The following is a 17,737-nucleotide window of genomic DNA, read 5'->3' as shown; positions in this document are numbered from 1 at the left end:
AATTTTGATATTACATTTTTTCAAGGTGTTTTTTAATCCTATCCTTTTATTTTTATATATTAGGAAATAAAAATGAGGATATTGTATTTGTTTACGTATATAAGCCATATATAAAATCTTTCCAAATTTTCCCCATTATTATTCATACTTACTATTCTTTTATCCTCCTTTGGCCTCATTCCACATATTATTCAAAATGCATGAAGATCGTGTGTGTGTGTGTATGTGTGCGCACGCGCATATCTCTCTCTCTCTCATACACACAAAAATCCACTGGCAAAAGTGTGTGTTCCCTCTAGAGCTGGTTCACATGAAGGACAACAGCCTACTATTGCTATCAACTATTCTATTAGCTCAAGTTGCAGATGACTGTGCTGTGGATCTAAAGGTTCCAACAGGGTAGATAAAAAAAGATTTTTTTAAATCAATTTTTTGGATTATTTAAATTAATTTTTTCTTTTTAAAGTAAACCGGTTTAAAATGAAATCTGAATTTAATATAAAATGTATTAAGAGCCTCTGCCAAAAGAGTTAAAGGCTGCTTTTCTGTATAAAGAATCAGAAGAAAAACAATTAACTTTTGAGGTCAAGCTTTATAAATATGGCACAATAGTCATGTACTGTATATTAAGGGCTTGTTTTGGTTAATAAAAATGAAGTTTATATACCGTTTTGTGTGTTTAATTAAATTCCAGTTAACATCCTAAAGGAACTTGACACAAATCAAGAGCAAAAAGTTAATCATCTAGTAAATAAGCAATATATCATTCATCATGTTCATCATTTTTAACATACTAAAACTGTACAATTAATAACAATGTGAAAATATTAAGCTCTCTGATTGCTTAAATAAAAGCTCAGTTATAGTGTTGTACCCTCCTAAACAATAAAAAGATGTATGAAACCTAGTGTAAAGACTCTATTTAGTTTTTGCCATTAAAACGTAGTGATTTACATCAGCCACTGAAAATACGCTTTTCTTTAGAAACTGAGTTACAAATGGAAAAGTTGATTAAAATCTATTATTTAAATTGAGGCTTTTCACTTGGTGATTTAAATCATCCCACCCCTGGTTCTAACCCTGATCGTGAACAATGAGGGTGTCAATATCATTTCATTTGAAGAAATTTGTGTTTGTTTTCAATTTGCTTTTTAAAAAATCTGCTCACTCAGTAAGCAGGCTGGATCTATGCAGGGGACAAATCAGGGTTCTGCAGTGAAGGAGGCTGCTGTGTGCAGGATCACTACTTCATCTGTTGCAGAAATTGGAAGGTGGGTTGTGACCGAGGCAAGGGTTTGCAGAAAGAGAAAGGATGTCTCATAATTGGGACAGCTGAATGCTGCCCTGGTGAACTGGATTCTATCCCTGTCTCTGTTACAAAGTTCCTGTGTGATGCTACGCAAGTCAGTTAAATTTAACTTTTCAGTGATGGTCACTTATTTTGTGATCCTCAGTTTCTGGGTGCATAGCTTGAGATCTTGGAGGCTAATTTACACAAGTGCTGAGCTCTAATAGCTGCAATTAAAGTCAGTGTGAAATATGGTTTGAACATATAAAGGATTATATAATGCTGAGCACACTGAAATATCAGTTCTTAGGCATCTCAAACTGGACGCCCAAAATCAGTGGATATTTCTGAACTTCACCTCTCTTTCCCACCTCTTCATCTGTAAAATGGCCTCATTACTATGGATTACTGTGTCCAGTTTTGGGCCCCACACTACAAGAAGGATGTGGAAAAATTGGAAAGAGTCCAGCGGAGGGCAACAAAAATGATTAGGGGACTGGAACACATGACTTATGAAGAGAGGCTGGGAGAACTGGGATTGTTTAGTCTACGGAAGAGAAGAAGGAGGGGGGATTTGATAGCTGCTTTCAACTACCTGAAACTAGGTTCCAAAGAGGATGGATCTAGACTGTTCTCAGTGGTAGCAGATGACAGAACAAGGAGTAATGGTCTCAAGTTGCAGTGGGGGAGGTTTAGGTTGGATATTAGGAAAAACTTTCACTAGGAGGGTGGTGAAACACTGAAATGCGTTACCTAGGGAGGTGGTGGAATCTTCTTCCTTTGAAGTTTTTAAGATCAGTCTTGACAAAGCCCTGGCTGGGATGATGTAGTTGGGGATTGGTCCTGCTTTGAACAGGGGGTAGGACTAGATGACCTCCTGAGGTCCCTTTCAACCCTGATATTCTATGATTCTATGAAAATCAGGATATCATCATCCACCTCACCTCACAAAGGTTTTGTGAAAATAATGTTTGTGAACTACTCAGATACCATAGTGATGAGCACCAGACAAGCCTGTCATAAATGTAAAGGGAAGGGTAAACCCCTTTAAAATCCCTCCTGGCCAGAGGAAAAATCCTCTCACCTGTAAAGGGTTAAGAAGCTAAAGGTAACCTCGCTGGCACCTGACCAAAATGACCAATGAGGAGACAAGATACTTTCAAAAGCTGGGAGAAGGGAGAGAATCAAAGGGTCTGTCTCTCTCTGTCGATATGCTGCTTTGCCGGGGATAGAACAGGAATGGAGTCTTAGAACTTTTAGTAAGTAATCTAGCTAGGTATGCGTTAGATTATGATTTCTTTAAATGGCTGAGAAAAGAACCGTGCTGAATAGAATGACTATTTCTGTCTGTGTGTCTTTTTTGTAACTTAAGGTTTTGCCTAGAGGGATTCTCTATGTTTTGAATCTAATTACCCTGTAAGGTACCTACCATCCTGATTTTACAGGGGTGATTCCTTTACTCCTATTTCTATTAAAAGTTTTCTTGTAAGAAAACTGAATGCTTTTTCATTGTTCTCAGATCCAAGGGTTTGGGTCTGTGGTCACCTATGCAAATTGGTGAGGATTTTTACCAAACCTTTCCCAGGAAGTGGGGTGCAAGGGTTGGGAGGATTTTGGGGGGAAAGATGTGTCCAAACTACGTTTCCCAGTAAACCCAGTTAGAGTTTGGTGGTGGCAGTGGTTATTCCAAGGACAAAAGATAAAATGAATTTGTACCTTGGGGAAGTTTTAACCTAAGCTGGTAAAAGTAAGCTTAGGAGGTTTTCATGCAGGTCCCCACATCTGTACCCTAGAGTTCAGCGTGGGGGAGGAACCTTGACAAAGCCCATGAACAAATGAATGCATTCTGTATTTAGAGCAGGTTAGTAATAAGGCCTAGGACACACTGAATGAGGATAAAACAAAATATTGAATAGCTGCTCATTTACTAAGTACCACCCATAGTGTGCACTGAATGAGGCAGGATTCTTGTGGGAAAATAGTATATGATCATGTAACTAGAGACTGTATCCCTAAGGCATATACACAAGGAGCCAAATTAAGGTTGCATAAACTACCTTAATTCTGGCATTTCTTAATTTTTGAGTGCTTGACTTTACAAGCTTTTAATGTATATTGTGGGTAATATTACATATACAGTATATTATATATACAATATATACCATGTAATATATGTAGAGAGAGAGAGAGAAAATGAATGAATGAATACACATGATGATGTGGAGCAGGATAAAGTGTTTATAATTAGATATTTGGATTGGGCATTACTCTCAAAGCCACAAATGAGTTATGCTAGTCATCTCAAACAAGAGGTGACAAAACTCTTATACACCACAATATACTTTAATTTTTCTGTAACATATATAGCAGGGGTCTCAAACACATGGCCTGCAGAGTTATTTCCTGCCGCCCACCATAGGCTCCGATCCCACCAGCAGCGGCGCACTCAGGTGAGAAGGCAGGGCCAGGGCAGGGATTTGGAGAAGGAGTTGGAACAGGGACAGGGAGGGGGCAGAATTTAGGCAGGGACTTTGGGGAAGGGGTTGGAATGGGGGTGGGGAAGGGGACAGAGGGGGGGCTTTAACCGAAGTAACTCTAAAAGCAAAGGCGTGTTTTGTCATTTGAGTGAGGTGCACTACTGAGTGTTTAAATTTTATTAAAACCCCTCTTCACATTACAGTTTTAAAAAAATTAATGCATTGATTTTTAATAGCATACTATATTACCCTTCATTTTTTTCATTTTTGACTATACTTTTGTATCGTTGTATGAAAAGGTTTCAGTGATGCGGCCCTAGGAACAATGCACTAGTCCTCATGTGGCCCTCGTGGTAATTTGAGTTTGAGATCCCTGATATATAGCATGCATATGTTAAGAGTTTATAAAAAATACTGCTGGTATTGTTTTTCCTATTATTTGATCTATAAAGGTATGTACCTTAGTTACCATGAGTCCAATTTACAGATCTCAGAGAGCCATACCTGTATACATGATCTGAAATAGCTTTTCTTGAATAAAAGTACCACATTTTGAGGTCAGAAGCTAGTGCCTACTCCAGCTGGTTACTGCAAATCATCTCTTTCCACCAACATACAGCTTCCAATTTAAGCCATGATGGTGCATGAGATATTCCACCTTGACCCTGTCCAGAACTGAAAATTGCTTGTCCTGGGACTCAGGCAGATGTATTTTGCAGAGTACAGGAAAGGGATAGTACATAACTGGGGGTGGGGGGGGGAGATGGGCTTTTATCTGGCAAGCTGCTTTTAAAAACATTAGCAGTAGTCTCAGTGGACACTATTCAGGTGAGGCAGTTAAAGGCACATGATAAAATTTAGAACTGGGCTATCACCAATATAAATGTGTAAGCATGTATACACGCACACACCACACACACTTCTAATTATATAGTATCAGCCTCTTGTTTTAATCATTTACTATTATTGTAAACTTTCAATTTAAAAAATATGTTTCCCCACAATACTTCTCCTCTCCTAATCCATCTCATGCAAAAAATCTCCTTTTACTTTTGACATTAAGTACCTTGGGGTATGGTATCACCTCAGTATTATGCCAAGCTTCCCTGAACATCCAAGACCTAGTCTATTCTGGAAAAATTATACTGGGTAATGTTTTCCCCATTTCTTTACTAAAAAGGATATCCAAACCCGATAAAGTAATGCATACAAGAAAGTTATTTTATTATTCCCAGAAATAGAAGCATTTTGGTTAGAAACTTACTGCAGCACTACAGCCCGGAAAGTTGAAAAAGGTATCAGGACCATGTCTCTGTGGCATCTGATTAAGGACTGACAGTAGTTTAACTGCATGTCTTGGCTGTTAAAACAACAGAATTGTAGAAATGTCAATGCAACCAGTAAATGATATTCTATAGCTTTATTAGCCACTGGATAGTTTTCAAACAAACCGGTAAATTAATTCTAAAACGGTTTTTAAAAACTTTTAAAACAGTAATTCAATTAACATAAAAAATTCAATTTCATATGCCTCTAGAGACAGTTTACATTAACCTCAGGCACTAATGCACTGACACTTAATACTTTATCTAGCCACAGCTTACCCAGATTCCATTTTCGCCTCGAAGCATGCTGAACAAAAGCTTCAACTCCTTGACAGTGATGCTGTAGCTGGCAAGAACCCCCAACATATCAACTAGAAGATCTTCAAAGGAAAATAAAGTTATTCTGAACTCTGAATTACACCGTTTGTCACAGAAATTATTTGCAAGTACAAGCTGAAAATGGCAATTTCATTAAAAGTAAACTTTATTCACAAATGTTAAAATCAAACTGTGACCTTAAAGATTGTATAACAAAATATGAATTCAAGAATGTCCACTTTTCCCATAAGATCATTTAGGTTTAAAATATACATATGATTACATGCCCATTTCTAGAATTTCTAGTTTTTAACAAAACAGTAAATAAGTACACAGAAACAATCCTATGTTTGCAGTTTTATCACAATAGGCTAGGAACCTATTGCTGAATATTTATCACCATTGTATTGCACATTTTAGGATGTTTCCTCATTATTCTTGTAACATGTTTCGAGCATGTGAGAGCTAAGATGTACACATCAACATTCTTTGAACTGTTTGCTACGTCATCTTGCAATTTTATTTCTCTGCATTCTTCTTTAATTTGGTACCCAAGTATGAAAACTTTAGATTTGACCACAATGCAATGCCAAACAATGAGGGGAAAAGAGGATCTGCTAAAGTCCATCACTACAAGTGACAAAAACTGCTATAGAATAATTAATAGATGACATATCGTCCATTACAGCATTTCAAAATGCAAGAAACGTATACAGATAATAGGAACAAAAAAATTCACTTTTCAGAGAAAATAGCATTCAAGATTAATAAACAGATTTTAGACTTTTAAAAAATGAAATATTTATGCTCATTTTAAGGTTTTGGATCGTTTGGGGAATCCTGGTTCTTTTCATGTTCTCTTTGCTTTCCCTCAAAGCCCAATACTTCTAAGAATTGCTATTAGTGTCCTCAGATGCCATCACAGCAGGAGGAAGGATAGCATAAGTTTTGGCCCTCAGAGAGAAAACACAAAAGCTGTTACAATTTCAAGGAGCAGCTTTCAGTGCACAGAGGATTCAGACCAAACAGATTAAGGCAAACTAGTGCCCTTATCCACCAGTATTTTAGACATGCTTCTAGATCCCCAGGGTCATTCACCAGTCAGACATCTTTCTCCATAACATTCTTTGTTCTAACAAAACTCAGATTTTTTTCTCTTCCTTATCTCCAAAGAACACCTCTCTCCTACTCTGTTCCAATGGTTGGTTTGGGGTCAGAAAGCTGCCTGGGACATATCTTTTCAGCTGCTAAGGAAGTTCACCATATTTCCCTTCAATTTACCAGAACATTTTGCATTACAGCTGGAGGATATAGGAGCAGTTATAGCTAAAAGATAAACATTTTCTCTAACTAGCCTTTTTCAGTTGCTCGTAATTACCAAACTTTTACTTTCTGAGCTGAAATTTTTCAGATCTTGTATCCAGGAATTATCCAGGAACATTTTTTAGTCATTTAGTTGTTCGTAGGCAGTGAAAGAAACCTTCTTTTAAAAATGTGGTTTTGTCTGTGTTTAAAACTGCTCTTATACATCAGCAGGAAGGCACAGAAACTTGAAATCAGTCTGGGAAATGGTGAGATGTGTGATTTCACAGGTCTAATGAATATCTATTTGATTTGTCTGAGTTAGAATAGTTTACATATTGTACTATAAGCATGTTTTTTTAAATGATTTCCCAATGTTCTAACAGCATTGAAACATGTGCACACAAGTACCTTTTTTAAAAACCTTATCTTATTTGATGCACATATGCATACTGAATGATACAGGACTCTGAAGGAAAGCCTCTAGAAAGTTTTCAGGAGACAGTTATAGGACTGTATCCTAATTACAGGATCACACACTTTTTTCTACAGAACCACTCCCTCCTCCTGTGTTCTGATTGAATGGTACACTGGTGCATAGTAATTACAATAGGGTCCTCTAGATCCACACATCATTTTGAAGTGAATTCTATTTGTAATTCCCACACTATGTGCTATGAGTAAATCCACTGGATTTGCTCTAAATTTGTACCACTGAAAGAGCAGATTATAGCTCTCAGTGAGCAAGTTGGAGCATGCAGTGAATGAAGCCTCATTTAGTGCACAGGTTGCATGGCGGACAGTTCATGAAGCACTAGTTCACCCACTGAACAGTGAAGATAAAAATTAAAAAAACCACCTAGGCACTTATGGCAACTTTCATCATAGGGTCCAAGCGCCTCCCAAGTATTTAAATAAAAGAAATAATAATAATGATCTCTTTTTCCTTTCCCTGCCTGTAGGATAAATCATTTGACTGGTTAAGAGGCTTTTTTAAAATGTATCCTGCAAGAGTCGGTGTGTGAGGTCTGTTTGTGAAGAGCTTATTGAAGGAAAACAAAAATCAAAAATATTTTAGTTTGAAAGTGATGATGTGTGTGATATCTCCTCATCCAATGGGAGTCCACATCCATTTCCTATCAATGTTCTGCCTCATTCACTGCATACCATCCACCCTGCATCCTGACTGTGGCAGAAGTCCTGAGGAAACAGCAGCATTTGATCTGGTAATTAAGGACTGTAACACGCTGAATATGCAGAAAGGGGAAGAGTTGAGACTGCAAGTCAATTTTTGCCCTGACTTTTGAGTACTCCACTTTGCAACCTTAACCTTCTTCTAAGTTTGTTTCTTTTTTTATGTGTGTGTACACTTTGAGGGTTTTTTCCTTTAAATAGAAAAAGAAATTGTGTAATATGGAAGTATTTGGTAGAAAGCAGAAGATCCCTAAAAAATTCCATTCATCTTCAATGCCTATGTTATCACACCTCCAACAGAACAGGGATAAATTTAAAAATTCTTTTTCATTCAAGTTACTACACACGTGCAGAGTATATTTTAAATAATCCTTATGATCACAAAATTAAAACAGATCTTCAGTGGACCATCAAAATACATGTTCTAGCCAGGGACACACTCCATGGCAAATTTCACATTTCTGTTCAAACTGCTGCTGAGTAGAGCTTTTCAAAAAAGCTGCTTTTTATAATAGCAAAATTATTTGCTCCCCTTTTACTCAAACTGGGCTGAAGTGTTTTTATTCAAACTTAAAAACACAGCAACATCACATACACACTGAACAAAAAGCACTGAAAGATTCAAGCCCAGGACTTTGTAAGTAATAAACAAAAGAAGAATGCCCTTAAAATGCAAACTCTTGGGCCACTTTTATTACTGGTTTTGCTACATGCTCCAGTTACAAAGAGTTAGATTAAATTAGATTAATTTCTTTTGATATAATTGAAGTTAAAACTAACTTTTTTCTTTCTTGGTTTCTGATTAATAAATCCTAGTACGGCATATCACAAGTCTTGTCTGAAAAGATTTAATCCATACTTAGTATATATACACTACACTAATCCACTCACCATATAGGAATGGCAATGTCAAAAAGCATGGCTTTTCTGAGGTTCTTGTCATTTTATGTGATACGAAGTCATAATAAGTATACCACACAGGTTTAACATGTATCTATAGTCTCATTTTGTAAATAAAACTATAAAAATGAAATTATGGGGGGGAGGAGAGAAACCTTTTCTCCTTATTTTAATGCATTTCAAACAATTAATGTAACAGGTTTTACTTGCAGTAACTGCCACCTCATGTACACTTGTCAAACTGTGCTTAGGGTTGCCAATTTTGGTTGGATGTATTTCTGGAGGTTTCATCACATGACATGATCTTTAACAAAAGATACATTTTTAATTCCTGGAGACTCCAGGGCAATCCTGGAGAGCTGGCAATCCTGGAGAGTTGGCAACCCTAACTGTCCTTAATATTTTACATTTACTCTTTAAACTCAACTGAAAGAACCTTAATTCAGTCATGTAAGGAACAGCTTAAAACTAACATAGCTCAGTTGTCTCTGAAGTAACACTGAGCATAGCATCAGACAAGAGATAACATGGCATTTCCCTTCATAGTTCATTTGCATGGAAGGCATTGGCAACACAACTTCAGAAGGAACTACATCGTGTAAAGCTTAAGTTTAGTAACCAAGCTTTACAAGCTGGCTGTGAAGTTTAACTTTCACTTAATAAGGCAATCAGGTTTTCCAAAATTTTCAAATGGATGCATTTCCAGGAACAATTTCTGTTAACAGCCCAGCTGCCTCCATAGCATTATTTGGTGGGAGCAACTTTAGTTTAACTTTGCTTTAAAATAGTTACTGTTTCAGTGCTCAAAATTCAATTCAATCAACTTTCGAGCATCCTAACCACCTGCAGCATAACAACTAAGCTCCTGGAGATGAAATAGGTCTCAATGAAGAAAAGGCAACTGTAAATTGTACTTTGCATGACAAGTTAGGCTAGCAAACACAAATTCAGATTTTGCTGTTATTACTATCTAAAGAAACTATTGGGTCAGAAGACTTGCTTCATTAGTTCTTACCCAAAAATTTAGGGACTCAGTTTTCTAAGTTCTCTGAAGGAAAATACTTTATAGCTGTTAAGGCCATCTGCCAGTCATCTATCTGGTCATTATAGTAATCTTTTGCCCTCAACCACTCATAAAATGGATCAACATCCCTTCCTGTAGTATAATCTTTAGATTGTCAGGGTATCCAGATGACCTGTGACAAAAAGTTTCTGGGAAAGAGACAAATACCAATGATAGTCATCCCAATTTTCAATGCAATTGATTGCAGAGAAATGCGTTCCAATGCAAAAGCTGTCATGAAGATTAAGATATTATTTCCTCTGCCACAGCATCTGCAAAATCTCAGCACATGAAATGCTTCAAGTAGATGGCAACCTCATGTATCTGAATTGGCTCCACTCAAATGAAGTCAGCTTTTCCCCACTATGAAGTATTTTCTAGCCATTTTGTATATAGAGAATGTGGACTGAGACTTACGTAGATTGCTGTCTGAATATGACACAATGTAGACAATCTGTTCTGCTTGATTTACACCTAACTTTGATCACAGTATTTCAGGAAGTACTGAGAGAGACAGAGCCACAGTTAATGAGTTGCAAGAAGGATACCTGTACTTTACAAGCCAGCTTGGAAATACTAGGCCCACCACTGACAGACTGACTATTTTGGAATAGAGTGGAACCAAATCCTAGAACTAAGTTAAGGTTTGGCCCGTGTTCAAAAGATCCTCACTGAATGCAAGGAAACAAACCATTACTGTACCACCACATTTTTCACCTCACCATTTTAGGAAAGTGGGTAGGAATGATTGCAGCGAAGCAGCTCTGGCATCATCTGGAGTCATCCTGTCAACTTTGACCCCTATGTATCAGCCTACCTTAAGGCACTGGTTATTGTCAGGCAATAGCCTCCTGGTGATGATCAGCTATTAGGTACCAATGTTCATTCATTTTTGATTTGTTAGTTGCCAATGCCACTATTGACCATGAGGTGGTAGTGAAACATCTGCAGAAGCTGGAGAAGTAGAAGCAAAGCAACTAACTCCGGTGTCTCTGTTCCTTTCTTTCAAAGGTCTGATAGGTGACTCATCCACCCATAGGGCTCTCTTATGAAGGGTCCAGCAGAGTTATTGTGAACAGGAATTGAACAGCACATACACAGGGGTTTTACTAGTGATTGACATACATTCTGAGCTGCAGTGCCATCAGAATTCTGATACTCAATTTGTCTTGTAATCAGATCTGTAGAGTAGTTTCCACTCTTCCACTTTCATAGGAGCAGAGATAAAAGCAAACTTGCCTAAGCTCTCTCTTAAAAACCTTCTCTGAAATGCTGCTGATAGGCAGGAAAAAGCATTCTTAGAAAAATTAATGGAGTAGGCATCCACTCCCTTTACTGATGAGGTATGCCAGCCTTTTATCAATACTTGCAAACTCATGGATCTTTGATTTCCCAACTGCTTCTGGATCCCAAATATTACACTGTCTTCTGCCATTTTCAGTTACTTAGGCACCTTCTACTCTTTCCCTATGATGTTGGCATCATCAGAGTTACATGTGCCTCATCAGAGTTACCCTTGAGACTATTTGGAAAGTGGAGAACTCAGTGGCTTGTTTGCTTTCTTAGTGAAGCAGGGTTTTGTGAGCACATTACAGTTATTGCACTGATTTCTTATGTGTTTCAGTCTAAAAACCATAATGTTAGTTTTAACAGAATAATACCCTTTACAGGTAGAACTTGACTGCCCCTTTCCTTGTGTATCATTTTAACAGTTTGACAGGTTGGTCACAGGTCATATGTAACGGTGCATCTTTGGCTGTGTGACTATATTGATCTGCTACTGCTTGAGTATGTAGTTCTTCACACCACAGAACAAGGATCATCTACTGGCTTACGCATTTACTTGAGGGGCACAAGACTATGCACCATGTTTCTCAGTGATGTTAGCAGTGGGTATCTATTACTGCTACTTAGTAGCAATATTATTTGTTGTATAGTCTTGAATTATAAGCAGCAAATTCACACAGACTGAAAAGAACAAATCATTTACAATTTTAAAACATACTTATAAGGACCCAAAATATGCTAAGCACCTCGCAAAGGCACTTACTCTGGAGAGAGTAAATGGGGCCATTTATGAAGATTTAGTATTACATACAATTTGATATTTACTAAACCCACCAAGATGCACAAATCTCAGTAAACACATTTTCACACTGCTGTTACCATCATCCTTTCCCCAACTCTTGTCTTGATTATAGCTTCTTCACTTAAGGACTCTCATCTGTATTTAGACTCAAAATTCCTTTTGACAGGTACCATATTTTTACTTCTTCTGTAAAGCAGCTAGCACATATTTGGGCACTAAAAATAAAATAACCACCTATATATCCTCTCACTTAGCAACTATTTGTAAATCAGCTAGAATTTATGGAAAGAAAAACTATTCAACTCTTCAAAAATGTCACTATTTTTTAGGTCAATTACACTACTCTCAAACACAGTACTAAAATACATAAAATGAAAAAGCTAACCCTAAACTGAAGACAAGATGGCCTTTTGAATTTCTCCTGCATCTCCCCAACAACTGTAATGAGTGAAAAATTACTTCTGTAAATCCTACTGATCACATTCTAAAAGTGGAAGCTTAGCCTACCCTTCTAACCAGAGTATCTCAGATTACTTGCAACTAAGAAAACAGGAATAATCTCCAGATACTGAGGGTATGAATAAATTGGAAGCCTCAGACAGGCAACATCTTCTGTAATCCCAGACTCTCATGAGTTCTCATAGATGTGCAAATAAAGTATGCTATGTTTCAGTAGAAGGAAACATAGGGAATACTAAGAAAAAAAGTATTAAAAACTGAAAAGCCATCTAACATGAAAATTCAAGAGAGGCTATGAAGAGAGCACACATGTTTTAAAAGGCAGGCAAAAATTGAAGCATAGAAACTAAAATAAAAATGCTTAATACAGTCCAAAAATACAATATTCAATAAATTTGAACACTTCTAGTGTTCTCTTGGTTTTTAATCACATAAAAAATATTGTACTATTTATTATTTAAAAGGGCCATAATAATGGTTCAATTCTTTTACTATAACAATTCATAGCAATTAATATTTTTAGAAACTGAGAATAAGTGTCAGAGATGCTCTTATGAGATATATTGAAAGTTGTCTTATTTTGTCACTAAGATCAGGCAGTCATCTATTTTCTTTTTAAAAGAATTGTGCATACTAACTAAACTATTTCAACATTACTTCTAAAACAAGAGTATTTTATAATCTTTGCCCATTACATTTACATAAAGTTGATTTAGTACTGTTGACTCAGTATCAATAATAATCAAATAATTTACTGCTTGTGAAATGTAAATAATGACTAGGCTTGCAACGCTTGAGTGTTCAGGAACACTGAAGTTATACATATCAATCAGTAATTTATACCTGCAATCATGTCGTCCACTGTACTCATCTTCAGCAGTACCTGTTCAATTAAGCCAACTTCCGTGCTGGTCTGTAAATTACGGACACTTTTACGTAGAATGGCTGTGAACATACTCCAGATTTCTGCTTGGCATGTTACATCACAGTGTTCTAAAAGCTCCGACATACACGTTATGCTCTCTGCATCCTGGATTATAAAGTTCATCTCTAGATCAAACTCTCCACCAACCAGCTAAAAAGAAAAAAAAAACAAATGTTAGTATTTGTAATGTATAATTTGAGTCTTACTGAAGAGTTGAGCAGTGTGTCTGAACTGGCTGGCAGCTTTACAGATCCTTATTTCACCCAATACTGACTACTTTTTGAGTATTAAGGGAGACAATCCAAATAAATTTGATATGAAAACTCACATCTCAATGGCAACAGATCAGGAAGATAATCAAGATGGCAAAAGCACAATGGCCACTAAGATCATATAAGAAATTAACTGAAATTTTCCCTCAGTATTGGATAGCATACTTTCAGAAATGAAAACCTCTCTGCAGTCCTCCTTATGCCAACTAATTCAAAGGGCAGATTGACTCCAATAAACAGAAGTACAAGAATAGCAGCATCTGAATTGGCTCAGAAATCAAAATATCTTTGCAATCCTCTGTAGACCAACTCACTCAAAGGGAAGGCTGACTCCACCAAACAAGTGCACAAGTAGCAGCATTAGAATTGGCTCAAATAATAGCACACACCTGTCTGCAGCTCTTGGAAAATAAAGTTGCTTACTCAAAGGATAAAACTGGAGATATGTGAACTCAATGTATTACTTCTGAGACTCCCTGATGTAGAAAATTCCAATCCAATGAGCTTTATTTCTGAACAGATCCCAAAATTACTTGGGGTGTAGGTAAAACTGAACAAAAAATGGATAGAGCCTATTTGGCTCCAAATATAGCCAAAATAAAGTGCATTCACCCCAACCTGCAAATATCTGCCTACATAACTGAAAAAAGGCAATCCATGAAAGAGATCTTACTCAAACAAGGAACACTTGTCATTTTTTCAGAATTTTTCTCCTCTTCTATAGCAGCAGAAAACTTCATTCAATCCAGGAACAAAACAACTCAGAGATCAGAACATTAGACATATTATTTATACCCAGTAACAATAAAGATTCTTGAAAATACAAATATTTCCTTATAAAGACGCCAAATATAGTCTATATTTTGCTAAGAAAAAAAACCCCAAAAAGTCTTAAGGCACAATGCTATATGTTAAATGAAAGATATTTTTAAAAGTATGTGATTGTGATAAGTGCTTACTTTCAGTGATTATGTGTTGATAGGGAACAATTTTATGACAATCTAACTTTTCAGGGTTTGATTGAGAACATTCTGCACTTTCCACAGCCTACAGACTATATAATAATTAAAGTGGCCAGTATGAAACAAGCACATCTTTTTCACATAGGTAGACCATCCTGCATATTCAGTATTCTTTCCTTTACTTTTGGCCCCAACATCCACAATTGTTAATCCTCAGACCTGACTAATACTACTGAAAGTGATTCACGCAGGTTTCCAATTTAACAAGCAATTTAAAATATTCTAATGATATAATTCAGAATTTACTAAATGATAAATCAGTTGACTATCAATTTAGACTCTAGAGATAACCAAGTTACATTCAAATTAATTTGTTGCTTCAATTATTATTAGTATTTGAATTTTAGGTTTATTAGGAGATTTAAATGAACGTGAAAAATGTAATTACTTAGAATTTAAGCAATCATTTATAATGGATGCCTCAGGTGATCATATTTTTCAAAGAAAAAAACTGGAGCACTTTTCTGGAGACACTTTTAGAGTCATGAAATAGTCATATGAAAGACTAAAGTGCACTTCTCAAAAAACGGTGGGTTTGTTTTGCTATTTCTGACTTAGTAGTAACACGTGTGTATCCTATGTGGAGGATTTTTCCAGTAAATTAGCGTTGTGTATTAGAATAATTTACAATAATGAGTAAGTGTCATTAACATTCTCTTTGACCAAATAGCTTTGTACAGTTCACATTGATTCAAATTTTCTCATCATGCCAAACACTATTGAACACTTGTTCCACTGGACAGTTTGTACCTGCTAATTTCTACGCAACATAGCAATACACAGTGGTTAAAATAAACTGCAATAAGAGGGGAAATTCTCACTGCACTAGTCATGAAGGAAGGGGAGCTTGGGGGGACGTTCTGCTTACAGAAGCAAAGGAGAAGAGAGGGCTCTTTTGCTTTGTTTTCAGCAGAAGCTGAAGGCAACAGTGCTCCCACATAACTTTAATCCCTAGCATTTAAACATGTTCTACTTATAAAAAATCCAAATGATTTCTGTTCATGCAATATCTTAGAGACAAGGATTTAGTAAATGTGCTGCATTTTAAAGTATTGACAAGGCAGGTAATGTAAAGCCTTCTATTGGGTTAAAATAATTTGGACTATGCACTACAATTATTAAGACAAGATACTGCCTTTAGCTGATGTACAGAGTACACCTGAAAGGAAGACCTTTTCGGACAGAAGACTGCATATGTATTTATTTGTGTAAAAGGCAGCAGATGGTTCAACTTGCTTGCTTTTTCCTCAAATATCCATGCTAATACAATGTTTTTTCTATTTTCCCAAAGTTCAGTAATAATTTAGTATTCCCTCAATGACTTTTTAAGTATATTACTGTTTGACATGTTAACCGGGTATATAAATATACATTATTAAGCTATGAAAAAGATGCATACACATTATAAGTTAGCATACAACTTTTTATTGAAAAATATGCACATTATTTGATTAGACAAATTGATAAATATGCAGGAATTGGTTCAAGAGGTAAACATACCTGAATCACTAAGTAACAGTAAACACAACAGGGTGGATAAAAATCCATGATGAAAGTAAAATAATTTTTAAAAATCTCTATTTAAAATTTTATTTTTATGTTTAATTTAAACACATTTTTTCTGTTTTAAAAACCTATTTAAACTATTAGAAATTATGAAAACTTATACTAAGGCCTAAACTTAAATATTATAATTATTTAAATTACATAAATATTAAGCAGTATGTTTGCCATCAACGTGTTAAAGAAAGTAGAACTACTGAACTGGAAACAGTTGACCAAGCACCTGAAACCAGAGTTTACTGAAAAAAGAAAAGGAGTACATGTGGCACCTTAGAGACAAGCAAATTTATTTGAGCATAAGCTTTCGTGAGCTACAGCTCACTTCACTGGATGCATTCAGTGGAAAATACAGACTTTACTGAAGTGCTAAGTTAACATTTGACACTGGTAACCTCTTCTATAGGTGCAGAGAAAATGTATTCTTCACTTCAGTTTATTCAATTCATTCAGTTCAATGATTAGCCCATTTAAAGTTGAGAAACCAGTTGGGAGTTGAAAAAAGCAGGAAAGCTTGTTTTCCTCTTCCAATGTATGGACAAAAATCTAGGTGTGAAAGGATCAGATCTACTAATTCTACAATGCTGAAGAACTTGACAGAAGCAATCCATCTAATTCACTAACTACAAATATTCCCTTTTTAAATCAGTCAGTTTTAAAAGCAAAATGTGTTTTGATAAACTTATTTTCTTATGTATATAAATTTAAGGTAGTTTTATTTAATTAGAAAACCAATTTTTAAATGAAATTCAATTAAAATGCACAGAGATAGCAATTTCCATCCAAACAGAGCTAAACAAATGAGAAAAAAAATCATCATCTAGCAAATAAGAAATGTATCATTCACCATTTTCTAAGATAAAAAAAATAAGAATATGAATAAATTACATTAAGGTACATAATTATTTAAATGAATGTGCATAGATACAGGGAGTATCTTCCTGGTTAGCAAAAAGACATACCATTTTGTGTAAAAGCTATATTTAGCTGCTCATCAACATGTTTAATTGTTGCCAACCAATGAGAATCAACCTTTCTTTAGGAAAATAAAGTATAAATGTAAAACAAGATAAAAAGTGATCATTTAGATCAAGGTTTCCCTGTTGGTGATTTAAATAAATTCATCCCAGTCGACAGAGGAAAGATATAAAAAAACTAGCAATAACACTAAAAATTTATAAATGGGGCAATTAAAAAAGGGTGGGGAGGGAGAAGAGAATTTTAAAAAGCCCTAAAGTCAAAAGAAAAAAAAATCCTGAAATTTGGCATCAATGTTAGTTAAGACGGGGGGAAAGTCTCGAGACACAAACATACCAATACAGGCTGAAAAAAAAAAAAAAAGTGGGAACCCAAAATGTAAACTGGTGTGGCTAAAATGGTAAGGATCAAGAGGTAATTGTAGCCAGAGAGACATCCTTCAGAACATGGAGAGTCAACAAAAAGGAGCATTAACCACAAAAGGCAATATGTAAGGAGGAAGAGTGAAGATTGGGTATTTATGGAGATGATGAGACTATCCAGGTAAATTACAGTGGTAAATAAC

General features: G+C 35.9%; 1 protein-coding gene across 5 annotated transcripts in view; it reads right to left on the bottom strand.

Moving 5' to 3' along the window:
* Positions 1-17,737, bottom strand: part of NBEA (neurobeachin) — an 858,254-nt gene that overhangs the window by 702,174 nt on the left and 138,343 nt on the right. For all 5 annotated transcript variants that reach the window (XM_048847621.2, XM_048847613.2, XM_048847638.2 and 2 more), the window contains exons 2-4: positions 13,259-13,490; positions 5,370-5,470; positions 5,030-5,125 (exon numbers count right to left, since the gene is read on the bottom strand). In XM_048847621.2, coding sequence (XP_048703578.1) covers positions 5,030-5,125; positions 5,370-5,470; positions 13,259-13,490 — 429 coding nt within the window. The remainder of the gene's footprint in view (positions 1-5,029; positions 5,126-5,369; positions 5,471-13,258; positions 13,491-17,737) is intronic.

The sequence above is a fragment of the Caretta caretta genome, chromosome 1, assembly GCF_965140235.1.
Source record: "Caretta caretta isolate rCarCar2 chromosome 1, rCarCar1.hap1, whole genome shotgun sequence".
NCBI lineage: Eukaryota > Metazoa > Chordata > Testudines > Cheloniidae > Caretta > Caretta caretta.
Note: the sequence above shows the minus strand (reverse complement) of the source record. Positions and strands in the feature narration are given on the sequence as shown.